The sequence below is a fragment of the Tetranychus urticae genome, chromosome 3, assembly GCF_039701765.1.
Source record: "Tetranychus urticae isolate SD_2017Ah chromosome 3, NJAU_TeUrti_SD_1.0, whole genome shotgun sequence".
In the NCBI taxonomy this organism is placed as follows: Eukaryota; Metazoa; Arthropoda; class Arachnida; order Trombidiformes; family Tetranychidae; genus Tetranychus; species Tetranychus urticae.
This window is the reverse complement of record NC_142960.1, coordinates 13,781,583-13,794,926: the sequence shown is the minus strand read 5'-3', so window position 1 is coordinate 13,794,926 and position 13,344 is coordinate 13,781,583. Positions and strand designations below refer to the sequence as shown.

Genomic DNA, 13,344 nt, shown 5'->3' with positions numbered 1-13,344 from the left:
ATATGATTATATTAAAAAAAAATGAATCGTAAAATTTATTGTCCGTGTGATAGTGATTTCACTCAACATTACCGATCCCAAGCAGGCAATGGATACTCTGATATTACGTTATATCGAGGACAGCCTTACCAGCGAGGATATGGTTTGGTTCTGTTTTTCGAAGATTTGGTGTCCCAATTCTTCAATTTCTCGGTAAACAATTTGTTAAAACTGGCATTGACGTCGGCAATGATTATTTATCAGGCGCTAACTTGAAAACTTCATTTAAGGCGAGAGGGAGACAAGGTCTCAAGAATGCTGCTAAAGAAGGATTAAGTAAACTTGATTCACTAGTTGATCAAGTCGGTACTGGTATAAGAAAACGAAAACGTCGTAAACTAAAAACTAAAAAGAAAGATATTTTCTCATGATGGAGTACTTACATGAATCTTCATTACCTTCAAGCAAGTCTGAGTTACAGGTATTCACTATACCTCCTACTCAAACTGCAATTGAGTCAAGCTATGAAGTCGAATATCGACCGGTTTCTAGTCTTGAATCAAGTAATTTCTACGAAATAAATGTTCCTTCAAGTGAAGATTTTACTGATTTAGCATCTACAATGATACATTTGAATGTTGTTGTTACAACCAATACTCATTTAGCATTAGCAGAAGAAAACCATGTGCGAGCTGTAGAGAATTTCGGAAATGCAATGTTCGAGCAGATCGACGTTTTCCTAGGTTCGGTTAATACTGTCCAAGCAAATAACATGTACCATTATCAATCATATCTCGAAGACTTATTATTCAGGCACCCTAATTTCTGTGACTCGGGAAGTCAAGTAACAGAAACTGATTTACGTCAACCTTTCGATTTATTTTTCCGTTTGCATTCATCAATATGCGAACAGGATAAATTGCTACTGAATGGTGTACCTTTAACTTTTAGATTCACTAAAAGTCCATCAGGTTTCCCATTGATCTCCCCTGATGTGACTGAATATAAATTCACAATCAAAAAGTTTTCTCTTTTTATCAAAAGAGTCAAGCTTTTCCCCGAAGCACATAAGAGTTTACTTCAAGGTTTGGATAAAGGTGCTGCTAAATATTTCATTACAAGAAATGATACTCGAAGTTTCGCTATTTCAGCAGGACAAACATCAGTATCAATTGAAAACATTTTCAATGGCGTTCTACCACGTCGAATACTTATTGGTCTCGTAAAAGATTCAGCTCATTCAGGCTCTATTAAAGAGAACCCATTTGATTTTCTAAACTTTAAAACTAACTATATCGCATTATCAGTTGATGGACATACTGTTCCGAGTATACCGTATACTCCTAATTTTGCTGAAAATTTATTTGCGAGGGAATTCATCAACCTTTATCGATGTTTCAATCAAGATGAAGGAATCCCTCAATTAAATTTATCTAAGGAGTCTTATTTATCAAACTCAACTTTATTTGCCTTTGACCTAACCCCTGATGGAAGTATTGGGGCTGAAAATGGAACTTTATCTCTGATTAAAAGAGGGAATATAAGACTTGATATTAAGTTTACTGCTAAACTTGATGTTTCAATTAAAGCAATTGTGTTTGCACAATTTGATAATTTGATCACTATTGATAAAGACCGAGTTGTACGATTGGATTACTAAAATGCTAACTACAATCGAGATTGAAAACTTACTAAAAGATGTTCCTTGGTTCAATGGGGTTTACGCACTTGATCAACTGCCACGATGGATACTTGCTCCTAGTTCAGTTATAATTAACCTTGATGAAAGTTACAAACCTGGAAGCCATTGGGTAGCCGTTTACTTTGACAAGAATAAAGTAGCTCATTACTTTGATTCTTTTGGAAGACGACCACAAGGAAATATACTTACTTTTATTGAAGCTAATTCTGATTACTATATTTATAATCCTATCAAGTATCAAGGCAATTTATCAATTGCTTGTGGATACTTTTGTATTCTATTTGTTCTATCAGTTAATTCCCTTAACTCATTCTATAAACTTTTCCGTAAATGTAAACACGAAAGTAATGAAAAGACATTATTTCAACAATTGAAAAAATATTTAATGTGAATAAAATTTTTTTTTGCGCTCAAATTCTCTTGTTATTTCTTACAGTACAAATTTAGAAAACAATTTAACAAAATTTTAAAAAAAATGTTAGTAATTTTAATAAAAATCAGTTATTGAATATCATGATGTCCGTATGCCAGAGATTTTAATGGATCCACCCAATACCTCTTGTCTTCGAGAGAAGATATAGTTGTCTTTTGTCGTCTTATCATCTGAATATTGTGGCGATCAGATTGCAGTGTAGTGGTTACATCTCTTCTTGTATCATGATTGTAAAGACAATCGAGATAATCTTGAAATGTGATTCTATTTTTCAGAATTGGTCTTGGTACACCTTTTGCTCTTTTGATAACTTCTTCGCAAATCCTCAATGCATAAAGTTTAGGCTTTATTCCGATAAACTCGGATATCTGCTTGCCTGCCATCTCATCTTTGAGGTAGCCGATTTTTTTATTATTATTATTCGAATACAAGGGATGGCCTTTTGGATAGTTTGAGAAGTCCATGATGTTAGCGAATTGTCTCATATCAGCGACAATATCTTCAGACTTGATTTCATAAATGAAGGAATCTGTATCAGTGTATACAAGACTAATATTTGATTTATAATACGGTTTGAATGTATCGTAATGAAGTTGATACATCTTCAGTTTGGCCAGTTCGAGAATAGTAAAACCAACAGCGATCGGTTTATCCATTACAACAGAGAGTTTCTTTAGGGAAAATAACATCTTGTTATCATCGAGTATAATGAATTTATCACAAGTTTCATTTTTAAGTAATCTTTGAGCTTCAACATCTTGAAGTGCGATCTTAACAATCCGATGCTTTCTCTTATCTTCGATCATTTTCCCGTAAATTGAGTTGACTAGCAACTTCCAAAAATCTTTTTCGAAATCAGTCACGGCTGCTTGTCTCTTTGTTGTGCAGAAAGAAACATAATCAGCAAGCCAAGATGATTGTTTGAATTCAATAGCACGATGAAGCTTTACTACCTTCATTCCATGTGAATGATAGAATTTCAAATTTCGATAATGAACAACATATCGAATTTTCTTGTAAAAATTATTTGTCAATTTAGCAGTTTTGATTCTTTTGTATCCGCGACCTTTAAGCTCATCCAGTAGATCTTTTTGATATTGACTATACATATCGGGAGTTATTTCCATTTTCTCCGGAGCCAATGGAAAATCATTATGATCATCGTGGAGTTCACAAGGATATTCGATATCAACTTCAAGGATGAAACCGATTTCGGAATCATCAGGAGTGGTGAGTATCTCTTCAATGGTTCTAGAAGACCATTTGAAATGTGATTTCGGTAGTTTTTCCGACATCGCATATCCGTAAAGATTGTTAACATCCAAGTACAGCAGAAAAGATGTTTGCTTACTTGGATCGTAATCAGGTAAGTACTGATTATTTGCTCGCACATGACGCTTAACTACCGATGTGGGTCCACCTCTGATACCTTTCTCTACCATCAAAAACATATTAAAATCGGTTAGAAGTTCAAGTTCAATCTTCATTTTCTTGAACGCTGCAGACCAAGTTAACCCGGGTGCTGAAAATTGATGAAGAGGGTCTAATGCGAAATTAAAGAGAGACATCTCTCGAAAATTCTCAAAAACCGATGCAAGTAGTAATACATCTACTTTAAGGTAGATATCGTGGAGATCTTTCAATGTTGAGCAGTTAAACTTTGACCAAACCTTCTTTACATTTTCATAGAGCTCATCTGATATGTTCGACTGGGTTAAGGAAGAAAAAAATGCTGACTTATCTGGTAACGCTGTTTCATTGAAAACATCGAGAGATGATAAGTACTCATATGGAAGAGCACTTTTTCTTAGAAGAAGAGAAGTGTCGATATCTCCAAAAACTTGTTTCAAATAATAATCTTTCTTATCTGTTGGAACATTAGCAGCTAAATTGTCCAAGCTAGATGAAAGGAAAGCGAAGCTATCCATGAATTTAAATTTACCGAGGAAAAATCCAATGTACTTTTCAATTGTATGAGGAATAATTACTGGTTCACTTTTGCAAAAGTTTGTATCAAGAGCATTTATGATTATATGTCCATCGAAATTCTTTAGATTATGAAAAACAACAGGATATTGTTCAGGTATTCGATACTCAAGGTTGCAATTCTGATGAGCGGCTCCTCTATACACACCAGTGAGATGGTCATGATCGCGAACTCTATTAGTTCCTAATGGCTTACTGCATATATGACAATCAATTGCATCTTTGAAATTTCGTTCTTCAATTGGTGAAAGATTGTGATATTTTTTCCTTCTACTTTCTAGGTACTGCTCAAGTAAGCTTTGTACATTTTTCAAGCTTAGCAAGAATTTTTGAGCTGGATTCGGTCCTAAATAAAAATCTTTATGTATGATTTTATTATTCCAGTCCACTATAATGTAACCGTAACTGCATGGAATCAAATCTGTTAAAACATGGCCATCATTTTGATTTGAAACGGACAAAGTTTCAAAATCTGCATATATGCAAAAGGGAAACTTTACTTCTTTACGGTAGTCTTTGTGTTTGCATATTATCTGGTTACCTTTGGGCATGTCGATTGTTTGAGCCTTTTTTTGACAGCAATCAATTTTATGTTCCTCCAATTGGTTTTGTGACCTGAAACCTCTACAACAGCGTATACAAGCAAATCTTGACCTTGTTTTGTTGGTGTTAACAAGCCTGCAGAAATCTGCGATGTAATAATAATGCTCTTGGTATAGCAAAAGATTAACGTGGCGGCTTTTCTCCAATGAGCTAATCTTGAGAGGGTTTACTCTTTTCTCTTCCAGATTATAAGAATATACATTTATACTTATATCATTCTTTCTTTCGAATTTACCGATTTCATGAACAGAAACAAGTCCTCGAGTCATTGAAAAATCGTAATCATCGATGAATGCAAGATATTGATTTATTCTGCCACGATGTGTTGGAACTGCATGAAGACCAATCAAGACACTGAACATGAAGCAATCAGTGTCACACATTGGTGTGATGAGACATTTCTTATGTTTAAGTGTATCAGGTAATTGATTCTGGTGGCAGCCTCCTTTATGAGGAATATATTGACCAATAGCCAAATCAATGTGCTCAATCGAATCTAAAGACCATCCTGAGCCACGTTGTGTGAATTGATCTATCCTATCTTCCAATTCTTCTTCTGCAGTCAAAATTGATATTGTTTTGTCATCAGCTAGTAATCCGGAGAACATACTTGATGAGAAGCAAATCGTTATTGTTTTCGAAGATACCTCTTCATAAAATACAACTTTAATTGTGAAAAAATATTTGATTGCATTGTAAGCATCAACGATGATTCCAATCAAACCAAGAACGGCATCTTTTATCTCGATGAAAAGTGCTGGTAAATCAACTTTATTTTCATTTTTATATCTGTATAAAGCATAGTACCGAGCAAAGGCTTTTTGCTGTAATTTGAACCCTAAATATTCATCTGGAATGTTTGCAAGATCAGGTGTGGTCATTTTCAAGCCACATATCTTCCGGTGACGCGTGAGATTACCTCGAAACTTATAAATTTTACCACATTTTTCACAACTCAGCGTCTCCACATTAGCAGGTTCGTCCATTTGCACAACTTCTGAATGTGAAGAAGGCATTTGCGGTTGAATTTCATCTTGTAAATCAACTGGTTCTGCTGGTGCGAATTGAATGACTGGTTCAGCTGGTGCGAATTGGAAGACTGGTTCAGCTGGTGCGAATTGGAAGACTGGTTCAGCTGGTGCGAATTGAATGACTGGTTCAGCTGGTGCGAATTGGAAGACTGGTTCTCTTACTAGCCGGAGATCAAGCGGAGATGATTGAATAGGAGGCAATGGTGTTACGCTTAGATCTAATGGCAATTCATCATCTGAAACTAAATCAATTGTTACTTGTGATTGATTTTCAGATGACAAGTCAATAGTTGATTGACTTGAGGCAGGAGTAACTGGCTCGGTGCTGGCAGCAAATGAGTTTTCCCACTCCATTGAATGATCACTCGGACCAGGAAAGAGATCACCTCGATCAATCAATCTTTCCAACTCTGAAACAGGATCAGTCGGCTGGAGATCTTCACGACGCTTCATTCTTCGTGTGAACAAGCATCTTGCACCTCTGTTGCATCTGGATTGCGAACTACAAGATACTTCACAATCAGGGAGACTTGGTTGCTCTTTCCTTGGCTTTTTGCGTTGCGGAACAGAAAAAGTGTCCATTCTAGAACACTGTACTGGATTACAATTTGACGAACAGGTATGTGATAAATATTCACCTAATAAATTAGTTCTGTAATTGCAACAAGTACAACGGAAATCCTGTTGAATAAGAGTGATAATTGAATTAATCAATTGATCAATTGAAAGAAATTGAATGAATCTCCGAAAAAAATAAGTTGCGTAAAAAAGTGTTATTGGATTTCAATTAATGAAGTTTACAATGGATAGTTTTTCTAATACAAAGTTTAGTATTTCAATTTTCCCAATCTAAAATAATCTTGATAAATTCTTTTTGCATTATCTGCCTTTGCTTTGAATTTGGAATGTTGAGCAAAATAATTCCCTTTACCAAAATCATATTTATTTGATTGTTCAAGCCAATATCGAGATCTATCGTTGAAATGGGCAAATTTATTTCGCCATCTTCGTCCTTGCCGAACATAAAACAGGAGCTTATCAGGGTGGTCCTCTGGCAGCTCTAGGATTTTATTCAACCTCTGTTTCCGACGTCTTTTAGCTGATTGATTGACTTTACTTTTGCTTGATATTTCAACAGGCGGTTGAGCAGGAACAGCAAATTGAGGTAAAGGAAGATCACAAGGTTGCGAATCTTCACTAGGGACAGACCTCGGATCTTCAAGAGTGGGTTCGAAAAGATCGATCGGTATAACACGTATAGTTGCTCTTGATTCTTTAATAGCGAATTCAGGAAGCAGTAGATTGATAGGACCAGATCGGGCAGCAGGAATAGATCTTGGATCTTTTAGAATAAGTTCAGATGTCAATGGAATGATTTTTACCTGAAAAGATAGAGATTTTTCGGAGATTCATGGTTAATCAAGGAAAAGGTTTATAAGTCATACTTACATTTTCAGAATCCATTTTGATTTGAATAAATCAAAATTGAGAAAGCTAACAGGGAGAGAACAGTTCACTTAAGCTTTAATGACCTTCACGATCTAACTTAAAGTCAAGGAATGTATTGCATAAAATAGCTGACCCAGGTCTTTATTTATACAGAAAATGAGCAATGGTGATGATGGCTTGCATATCAAACTCTGTCTGTGAGCTCCATGATTTCAGAATTAACCATGTCAATCATGTGAATGTGTCTTTGGTAGTATTTACATTGATATTTACTGATAAGATCAGTAAAAATCATCCCAGAAAAGAAAGTAAAGAAAGAGACATAAGTGGCGCCATCTATTGCTTCACTCAGCATTCGATTTGCTAAGTTATAGTTACAGTCCTTAAAGAGCGTTAATTAATTTTATTGTCTTATTGATTAATATTAAAACAATTAAACAACTTACATTTTTTAATTGCAGTTAATAATTGATTATTTCACGTTAAAATGCTGAAAATATCAATTTAATCATGATTTATAATCAATTGATCGAAATTATCGTAAAGTGCTGCCATCTGTTGGCAGGCTCCAAGTTATTGATAAAGGTCTTCATTTGCTGAAAGTAATTACTTATTTTGGGTTTAATTTAGGTCAAAAGTAATTGGTTAATTATAGCCTAAATGGGTTTAATTATAGTTAAATGTATGCTTACTACCCTAAGGAGTAGTTATTCAGTTCTCAATCGGGGTTGAAAGAAGGCTCAATGGATGATTGAAAACTCAATTTCTTTATTTGGCTGTAACTTTTTAACTATCAGTTTGCTGAATAAATAAATACGCTCAAGAGTCAGTCATTTTGCCTGAAGTTTATCATTAGATTGAAAAAAATCATATTCGAGAAACTTTTTTGATCAATTTTCCCCCATAGGGTTAACATAGGAACTTATGAAATTTGGCTTGGATGTGTTCAATGGTAGATAAATGTAACTTACATTGCTCAATTATAGCCTAACTAGGCTTAACTGCATCAAAAAGCAGTGATTCAAGGTCAAATAGGACTTAATCCTAGTCAAATGGGTTAATTCAAGGTCAAATAGGACTTAATCCTAGTCAAATGGGTTAATTCAAGGTCAAATAGGACTTAATCCTAGTCAAATGGGTTAATTCAAGGTCAAATAGGACTTAATCCTAGTCAAATGGGTTAATTCAAGGTCAAATAGGACTTAATCCTAGTCAAATGGGTTAATTCAAGGTCAAATAGGACTTAATCCTAGTCAAATGGGTTAATTCAAGGTCAAATAGGCTTAATTGTGGTTAATTGTAGGTTAATTAGGCTTGATTGTGGTTAATTGTAGGTTAATTAGGCTTAATTGTGGTTAATTGTAGGTTAATTAGGCTTGATTGTGGTTAATTGTAGGTTAATTAGGCTTAATTGTGGTTAATTGTAGGTTAATTAGGCTTGATTGTGGTTAATTGTAGGTTAATTAGGCTTAATTGTGGTTAATTGTAGGTTAATTAGGCTTGATTGTGGTTAATTGTAGGTTAATTAGGCTTGATTGTGGTTAATTGTAGGTTAATTAGGCTTAATTGTGGTTAATTGTAGGTTAATTAGGCTTGATTGTGGTTAATTGTAGGTTAATTAGGCTTAATTGTAGGTCAAAGGCATTTAAATTGAGAGGCAAAAATAGTTACATAATCTGATCATAGATGGTAGCACATCTATGTAATTATTGGCGGTTAAAATTTAGAATTAGTTTAATTGTTTATCTTAGCTTAATCTTAACCTTTGACCAACTCGTTTAATTACATTGCAATTGTGTTTAGTTCTATCACTTTTTCTTGTTTAATTACAATTTATTTGTGCCATATTATGGAGCCGACACCATCAACATCATCATCTTCATCATCTTCATCGCCAGCTACTGGAGTATTTAATTTACTAACTGCACTGGAGAAACCATCGCCAATCGCAGGCAAAATTGAAACTATCATTAAAGTTATGGAAATGTATGCATCCATACCGGAGCAGCATAAAGATTTTGTCAAGTATATTGTAGAACAAACTTTACATAAAGTTTGTAAAGACACAATCAAATATAAAAGTGCCAAAGTGGTAAAACAATCTAAAGAAGAGATAATGCGGATGGATAAAGCATTAAATATTGAAGCTGCCAAAGCTGAGCGGTTGTATCAAGAAAATTTGCAACTAAAGCAAATGTTAGGCATAATGGATGCCAAAGATTTGACATTTGCACAATATTGTTTCAAGGAACTCCAAAGACTAACTCAGGTTCCAGAGGAAAAGATTACCGAAAGATTTGAAAATCAATAAATTTCATTTAATTTCATCCCTTTTGTTTGTTTTAATTTAGTTGTTAAACTTTGATTGAGCGTGGGAAAGCTTAGCGTGGGAAAGGGTGACGCGCGCGCAAAATTACTTAATTTTGTCTTAATTTGACAATTTGTTTTTGGCCTAGACCCGGGCTTTGGCCTAGAGTGGCCTGGCCCAGAAAAACAGTTTTGGTCCGGTAAAACAGTTTTGGAACTGTTCCGGACTTTTACTAACTACTAATGTTAATACTTCATTTACGGACAGTATACACGGTACATTAAAGTTTACAACGAAAGAGTTGACGCATTCCCGAGTGTCTGTTTTTTCAAGTGCTGACATTTATGTGAACTACAATTCAATTTTCAATTTTCAACAATTAGTCAAATCTGGTGCTTTCCCCAAGTAAATAAGATTGAAGGAACATTTGTAATAAGAAACAATGAAAAGGGTGTTTTTCAATCAAAGCCTTCTTCTTTAATTAGTGAAATTAATTTAACAGTGAATTTTTATAATCAAATATATATATAGCTGTAATGACTAAACCTTGTGCTGTGTTTTGGGATATTCAAAATATCGGCGCATCAGAAGGACAATCAGTTAATTCCATTGTGGACCTGATTCGATCAACTATAATTAAACCTCACAATTCGGATGAAATCTTTTTCTTTTGTGTTTGTGATATTACCTTCCAATGTTGACCATTCATTAGCAAATGTGGATTTTCAAGCTAGCGATGAGGTATCAGCACCATGAGGTAACAAACAACTGCTAAGCACATGTTTTGAAGCTTCTTTTGAAGCGTATTTCAACCAAGTTTTGACCCTTGTTCCAACAATATTTCACCCTTATTTTTGAACTTTATTTACATTATTTTTAACTTGATTTTTTTTTGAGTTTTACCATATAACCATTGGATATTATGGCAAACACAGTAAGTATGAATGTTTTATCATTGGATTTTTTTATTTTAATTAAGACTTACGTTTCTGATTTTATTATATATATCAGATATATATACACATATATATATATATATTTCAAATATTTCCCCAAAATAATGCAAATCACTACGTATGAAGAAGAAAGTGATAGTGAAGCACCACGATTGCAGGAGCGTGATCTGAAAGTACTAACAGAAGAGCAAATAATAAAGCAATCAGCCGAACTTGCGGCAATGAGACGAGGCAAAAAGACCTACGAGTGTCCACTATGAAAACACGTTTTCACTCCAGGGAGAAAAGACTCAGTAAGCGTGCATTAGATGGGAAGCAAACACCAAGTGATTATCGATTAGCATCCTGCCCAGTAAGGAAAGCTAAGACGATAGATGAACAACGTGCACAACCAAGTGGGAAAGCCTTGATTAAAGTAAAAATAATTGAACATTTTTGTAAACTGACTACGCAATTAAATTAATTATTTAACTATGATCGTCAGTAAAACTTATTAAAGAGGGATGTACTTCTCAACTTTAATTACTTTTGTAACTAAGAAAGGTAAAGTAACTTTAACGCTCAACATGAATCAAATTCTATAAGAAAACCCTGCAGGGTAGATTCTGTTTTCCTTTAATAAACTCGTATTTTGACGAATCTTTCATGTTACCTTGCGTCTAATACGTAAAGATATTTGGGTTTAGGCTCAATTTTAAAATCAATAAGCCATTCATCAGTACCTTATTAAGGGTGTATCCGGTTAATGAAAAAAATGTTGGTTAATCTTGGTTAAAAGACTAAAGTTGAAAAAGATAAGATAAGAAAATAAAGTGTCCGGTATTAATTTGGTTAATTTGATTATCATGCGCAGTGAAAAATAAAAAAATTGAATCAAATCAGCTGACGATATTTCAATCTAATTAAAAAATTAATTTTTGAAATCAATACAGTCAAGCCTCTCTAATTTGGACGTAGTGAGAATAGCTAGTGGTCTATTTTGCGACCAAGTGCGCGTATTTTAGCCATAGATCACTTTCAATTAACAATCAAGAATTGAAAAAAATTAACATCGAAATAATCAAATAACGGTAATGATTAGAATTGCCAAATTATCACCAGTTATTTAATGAATTTATTTAATCAAGCTCTCACTTGATTTTAATTTTTTTCAATTCTTGATTGTTGATCATTTACAATCAACAATTCAATTTTATCACTAAAAGTTGCAAAAAAGTGATTTAAGTGAACCAAATCTAAGTATATTAATCAATAATTTTCATTGTGAAATCAGGTGCAAATCGAAGAGCAATATTGATAGATTACTAACAATTAAATTAATTTTACCATTAATCGATTGTTTCAAACATAATTGCGGTCAGAGGTTTGAAACTTTCTGTTTTACCTAATATTAGCTTCGATACTGGGCAAGTTGTTTGGACTATTACCTAGAAACGTCTAACTTTGAGAGGCGGGACTGTAGATGGCATTAAAGCTAATCTGGGTTAATTTTGATCAGATGTTAGTTAATTTTTTTAACCGAGATTCTTGGTTAAAATTTCACTGAACGGATACACCCAAATACACAGGTAAATCATCAATAGCAATCGAACTGAATTAAGATTGGACTGGAAATGTTACAATTTAACTGATATTTTCGTGAATCCATATTATAAGCTATATTTCGATTAAACAACGCTACATTTTGATCATAAACTAATGTGATTACAGTTAGTTCAATGATAAATTACTCACCCCTAGTTACAAAAAGTATTCATCATAATATACTTATTCATTGGTTAGATGTTATTTTCAATTAACGCCTGTTGATTGAATAAATTCGATTAGAACAGACAGTGAATTTTGATGCATAAAGTGTTTCAGCAAAATGGCTAAGCCTTGTGCTGTGTTCTGGGATATTCAAAATGTTGGAGTACCAAAAGGACAATCAGTTAATTCAATCATTGAGCTGATTCGATCAACTATAATTAAACCTCACAATTTGGATGAAATCTTTTTCTTTTGCGTTTGTGATGTTCAAAAGTTACCATCAAATGTTGGAAATTCATTAAAAAATCTTGATGTTGATATTGTTCAAGCTTACAATGAAGTTAAGGATTCCGCTGATATTAAAATATTGGATTTAATGCGAAAGTTTGTCAAAGTTGCTGGACAAGATTGTACAATTATATTGTTAAGTGGTGATGCTGATTATTGTGGTACTTTGAGTGATCTAAAGAAACTTCATAATGTATCCATTCATCTTATTAGATTAGCTAACTCATTTTCACCAAAACTTGATCAACTATCCGACTACACATTCATTTTGAATAATGGTGTATTGAAGTCGATTAAATCAACTGGTTCACCAATGTACTTCATTTCAGTCAAAAATTATCCTCTAACTATGGACATCAACTTCGTTATGACTGCTTTGAATAACCAGATTGCTGAAAGTATTCAAAAGAGTGCGATTTTATTTGATGATTTAATCTGTATTGGATTTCCTACTTTATGGAATGCTGAAAAGCCCATTGAACAATTGAATGGATCGCGGTTTCATAAGCACTTTTTGAAGGTTGTAATGCTATCAGAATCACCTCTAACTGAAATATTAAAATGCGTGAAGCCTAATGTGACTATGGAGACTAAAAGCGATAATGAAGTGAAACAATTGACATTCATCAAGATGAGCAATTCTAATGAAGTCGATATTAGTAAAATCATTAAAGGACAACAGCCAAATCGGCCCATAATTCGAAATTTGTTCAACCATATATCAATCGAAAGTTTATGATGAGTAGAGTATGTCTTCCTGAAAATCTGATCGCAATTCGCATTCCCTGGGGAGTTATTTAGCAAATCCCTTGTGACCCCGTGAAGACCACAGCAGACATGCTTTTCAGATAGAACTTTCT

General features: G+C 33.8%; 2 protein-coding genes and 1 long non-coding RNA gene across 3 annotated transcripts; all 3 read left to right on the top strand.

Moving 5' to 3' along the window:
- Positions 1-409: 409 nt before the first annotated feature.
- On the top strand, positions 410-1,639 carry LOC149093421 (uncharacterized protein F54H12.2-like). The gene has a single exon (XM_089269344.1). It carries the CDS (start codon positions 410-412, stop codon positions 1,637-1,639), a length of 1,230 nt encoding a protein of 409 aa, XP_089125470.1.
- An 8,099-nt stretch (positions 1,640-9,738) lies between these two features.
- On the top strand, positions 9,739-10,924 carry LOC149093420 (uncharacterized). The gene is made up of 2 exons (XR_016200263.1): positions 9,739-10,425; positions 10,503-10,924. It is a non-coding gene; the product is annotated as an uncharacterized LOC149093420 (long non-coding RNA).
- Positions 10,925-12,196: 1,272 nt separating this feature from the next.
- Positions 12,197-13,223, top strand: LOC149093419 (uncharacterized). The gene has a single exon (XM_089269342.1). The coding sequence runs from the start codon at positions 12,315-12,317 to the stop codon at positions 13,221-13,223; it is 909 nt and encodes a 302-aa protein (XP_089125468.1). The 5' UTR covers positions 12,197-12,314.
- The last annotated feature ends 121 nt before the right edge of the window (positions 13,224-13,344 follow it).

What these genes read in the sequence shown, in the direction of transcription:
- LOC149093421 (XM_089269344.1), top strand. Translation starts at nt 410, where the DNA reads ATGGAGTACTTACATGAATCTTCATTACCTTCAAGCAAGTCTGAGTTA.
- LOC149093419 (XM_089269342.1), top strand. Translation starts at nt 12,315, where the DNA reads ATGGCTAAGCCTTGTGCTGTGTTCTGGGATATTCAAAATGTTGGAGTA.